The 4,618-nt window shown below is 32.3% G+C and overlaps 1 protein-coding gene across 1 annotated transcript; it reads left to right on the top strand.

The window, feature by feature from the left end:
* The first annotated feature begins 628 nt into the window (after nt 1-628).
* On the top strand, nt 629-4,403 carry LOC107481995 (short-chain dehydrogenase TIC 32, chloroplastic). The gene is made up of 4 exons (XM_016102360.3): nt 629-860; nt 1,362-1,422; nt 3,679-3,763; nt 3,967-4,403. The coding sequence occupies exons 2-4, from the start codon at nt 1,400-1,402 to the stop codon at nt 4,150-4,152; spliced, it is 294 nt and encodes a 97-aa protein (XP_015957846.1). The 5' UTR covers nt 629-860; nt 1,362-1,399; the 3' UTR covers nt 4,153-4,403.
* Nucleotides 4,404-4,618: the final 215 nt, after the last annotated feature.

The following is a 4,618-nucleotide window of genomic DNA, read 5'->3' as shown; positions in this document are numbered from 1 at the left end:
ATTATATTTAGCGACCTATTTTAGCATCTAATAAATGCAGTTGCTAATAGCAACCGAATTAGCAATCGATAAATTTTAAATACAACGAAAATAAAATCAATCGCTAAAATCAGTCGTTATCTTTTAATTTAGCAACCGAATTAGCAACGAAAATCAAAGTAACGTTAAGATAGTAAAAGAATGAACAACTGTTTGATCACTAAATCGGTCGCTACTCGCTAAAATACTAGTCGCTAAATAGGTTACTAATTGTTAATATAGCGACTGATTTTAGCAACTAATAGAATCGGTCACTAATAGCAACCAAATTAGTGACTAATAAATTTTATAAAACCAGAATAAATTTAGTCACTAAAACCAGTTGCTATTTTTTAATTTAGAGACCGAATTAGCAACCAAAACAAAGGAAAGAATATTCTTGGGATTTTTAATCACGAAATCAATTGCTATTTTTTCATTTACCGACTGATTTTGCAACCTATAGATAAATAAATAAAATAAAATATTATTAGTTGCTAATTCGGTCGCTAAAATTGTGGTCCAATTTTATAAACTAATCGTCGCAAAAACAGCCACTAATTAAAAAAAAAATTATTATCTGAATTACCCATAATAACCCTAACTTCACCCACACCATTCTCATCTTCTCCAATCAGATACCATTATCGTCTCCGATGCCATTGTCCTCCTCTTCAGCGCCGTCTTCGGCGCCTCGCCGCTGTCTCCTAAGCTCCCGTCGGCGTCATCTTTCGCGGTCTCAGCGCCATCTCTTGAGGTCTCGTTACCATCTTCTTCTGCAGTCTCGGTGTCGTTGCCTTCTTTGTTGAGATCTCGGCGCTGTCTTTGTCATCTTCAAGCAGGTAACCTCCTAATCGTCGATTCTGATCCATTCTGTTAGGTTTGGTTTTTTCCCTCTGGTTAGGGGTTTTAGCGATGAGCTTCGTTGAATTTTCCAGATCTCCAAATTTTGTGATGGATTTTGTTCTTGTTATGACAAGTGGATTCATGAAGCTTGTGAGGGCCTTGAAGTGGTTCTTGTTGCCATTCACATTCTCGTTTACCTCTTCCCTTCTTCTCTTACCTACCTCCCTCTCGTTCCCGCCAGATCAAGTTGTAAAACTCGTTTCAGATTGAAAGTAAACCTAATCTTAGATTAGAAAGTTTCACAACTTAAGCATTTTTTAGTCATATGCTTGTGCCTGTTCTTGCTTAAGTCTGACGTCATTGCTTTGCAGCATTCAGTAAATTTTTTTCATAACTAAGCTTACTTCTAGTTTTCATACAAGGGCTATACATCAGATTTATTTATTTTAAATTTTTTAACTTTAGAAAGTTATTTTATTGTTGCATTCATTTTGCAGGACGATTCGGTTCACCTGGAATCTCATTACAGCTGGTTATGTCGAACAATCTGTATATAGAGTATGCTCTTACTATTTTTTAGGCTTAAGTTTATGTGCTATAGAACATTGTTTTCAAATTCTGTTTATTTTAATATAGTACTTAGCTTTTCAAATTCTATTGCTCAACTTGTGATTGTTTGGAAATATCTATAAATTTTCACCTTTCGATAATAGAACAAGTAGTAGTATTGATCTTTCAAAGAAAAGTTTGCAGTTTTGGGTTGTCAGAGTTAAAAAAATAATTTAATTGTACATCAGTGTTGTTTATTTTTTAAATTAAGTTTCTAATTTTCCATCCCTTATTCCAAGTCATAAAGGAATATGAGCTCTTCGCCTCTTGCATCCAAAGATAGATTTGATGATGTTACAAACACGAGCAAGTAGATCTTGATTTGATGAGATTACATTGCAAATGAGATTTCCCTCTTATGTGGTTATGGGATCGAGTTTACTTGGTTAGTGTAGTGAGTGGATTTAGTATAACGATTGATGTTGGACATAAGGATTCACTAGATAACCAATTGGAAAAGTATCAACTAGTAATTTCAGGATTTCCATGTTTCTTCTATCCACGTATGTATACAGTTTGCATAGAGCTCACGAAACCAGAACTGTAATTGCAGAAATTCTAATGAGGCTAGTTTCATAGGTCCTTCACTTGATGAAAATATAATGTTAAAAGGCTAATTTCATTTCATGTCAGATCTTCCTAAACACATTCAGGAAAGTGAAAGATTGGAACTCTTTCGAAATTTTTATTAACCAACTTCTAAATTACTCCTCTTCATGACTAGCTTCCATCAAGATTTTGCAGTATATTAAACTAGTTGAATATAGTACTTAGCTTTGAGCTAAAAATTCTGTTTATTTTAATATCTTATCTTGCCCAAATTCTTTACTACATATATGTTTGTACCATATATTAATAAATAATTAGGTTGTTGTTTTCAAATATACTTTGCTTCATACTCGTTAACTCGCATTTTTAGATTTAAATGTTTATAACTTTATATGGTATAAAAGCATATAATCAACTATAGTGTCTAAACAATGTTTGCAATTCAAAATATCATATCTGATTCTCTACTATAAATATAAATATAGAGAAATAAACATTGGAAATTATATATGCCTTCTTTTTTCATCATTTTCTTCTGCTATTAAGCATAATTTTTTTTCCAACAAGTTTATTAGATCATGTGTATCATTATTGAAATGATGTGTCGGTGAAAATGATCAAAATGAATACCTACCTATACTCTTATTATGAGAGTTTATTGTTATCTTTCTATCTGCAAGTGAGATTTTGCATTTTCCAGATGGACTAGCATGAATAAATGAGTATACTATGAAATTTAATTTGCACCTAAAATTATTAAACCTAATTGATGGCTAAAATTAATTTTGGTCGCTATTAATAATTAATTAATATGTACTGTAACTGCTACCTGCCTGTGACAGAAAGTTAGTAGTAGCAGTAATAACAATAAACTCATTGCAGAATATAGAGACTGAGATCAAAAGGAGGGTGTCTGAAAAGTTAGTATCCGAGGCAATGAAAGAGAAAGAAGAAGTAGTTCCACCTCCTTTTTTTCTCCCTTTTCATTTTTTTCATCCCCAAATCAAAATAGCTTTTATATTATTTTATAGAGATGGAGCATTTGGTTTTAGCATGCAAGTAAGAGAGCCACCTCAATAGAAAAACACCTTTGAAAGACAAATCAAAGACATGAAGAAATAGGAAGAACAGTGTAACAGAAAATCTAAGAACGGTCACATTGTAACTTGGACTCAAGAGGTAAAAACTTATTTTCCCTATTGCATCTTTTTCTTATTGTTTAATAATAGTTCTTTGTATACTTAAATCCATTTGCATTTGAATATTGTCTTATGCTTGGTTAAGTGAGTTTCAAGAAGATGATATACTGAGAGTGCAGATTGGTATCTATAGAACTGAAAAGTATTAATTCTTCCTCTCTTGGGTTTAACTAGAGAACTTACAAAAGGGGTAGAAAAATTTATTTCCTTTGCTGAGAAATTTTCATGTTAGATAAGATTTTTCATGTGTGAAAATGTTGTGTGCTGAATTTGTTGTTAATTTGCAGCCAAACGGTATAATTTTGGCTATTTATTAGAAAAGTGATTCTGAATATTTTGTCATAGTGGATTCATTTATCACCATTAAAACTTAATTGGATGGAAAGTTAGTTGCTTTTTTTACTCTCTTATGCCATCATTCCATAATGTTAATTCTTGCTTCCTGAATCATGATTAGGAAGACGGGGCTGATATTACTGCGAATTCTCTTCATCCGGGAACCATTGCCACCAACCTTTTTCGTCATATGGGTGTGGCCAATGGTAACTACTACCACATTCTACTATTTTATGAACTCATAAAGTATGCTTTTGGTTCATGCAAGTATAGTTAATGCAATTGGGAGACTTGTGCTTAAAAATGTCCAACAGGTATGACACATGACATGATATATATATGGTTATTTAGCATACAAGATAGTTGAAACATTCATTATGTTGAATATGAGATTTTGCCTGCTATGTAGGGACCAGCAACAACATGCTATGTAGCATTGCACCCACAAGTAAAGGGAGTTAGTGGAAAATACTTCTCTGATAGCAATCTGTCCAAAATAACCTCCCATGGAACTGATGCTGATTTGGTTAAGAAAATCTGGGATTTCAGTATGAATTTGATCAAGTTACATTATAGTATTATACTTGTATTCTGATCGTACATTTCACAAACATGAGTTTCAAGCTTCGAACTTGATGGGCATACCAATTTAGTGCTATTTTGTTTAGATAAATTAATTTTTGTATTTCCAAAGTTTGGTTGATATATTATTTTTATTGGAGTGACAGATCGAGTTACCCCTGCATTTCAAGATGGTCCTAGTCCTAATTAGAAAATTACTTTATTATGTTATTCTGCACATAAACAAATCTGAAAATTAAGTTTTAATGGTGGTAAATGTAAAATTAATAAAAATTTATAATTAAAATCAAGAACAACGACCGATTTAGTGACCGATTTAGATTTTTAGTTCAGGAATTAGCGACAAATTTAGTGGCTGATTTTAGATTTTCAAATCAGGCATTGGTGACTGATTTAGTGTAACACTCTACCATACAGAGTCTTATGCTTAAGTCATAATTCAGAGATGGCAAGGTATTACGACCTCTTAAATAAAAATT

This window comes from Arachis duranensis, chromosome 1 (genome assembly GCF_000817695.3).
Source record: "Arachis duranensis cultivar V14167 chromosome 1, aradu.V14167.gnm2.J7QH, whole genome shotgun sequence".
Taxonomy (NCBI): Eukaryota; Viridiplantae; Streptophyta; class Magnoliopsida; order Fabales; family Fabaceae; genus Arachis; species Arachis duranensis.
This window is presented reverse-complemented; position numbering and strand designations above follow the sequence as displayed.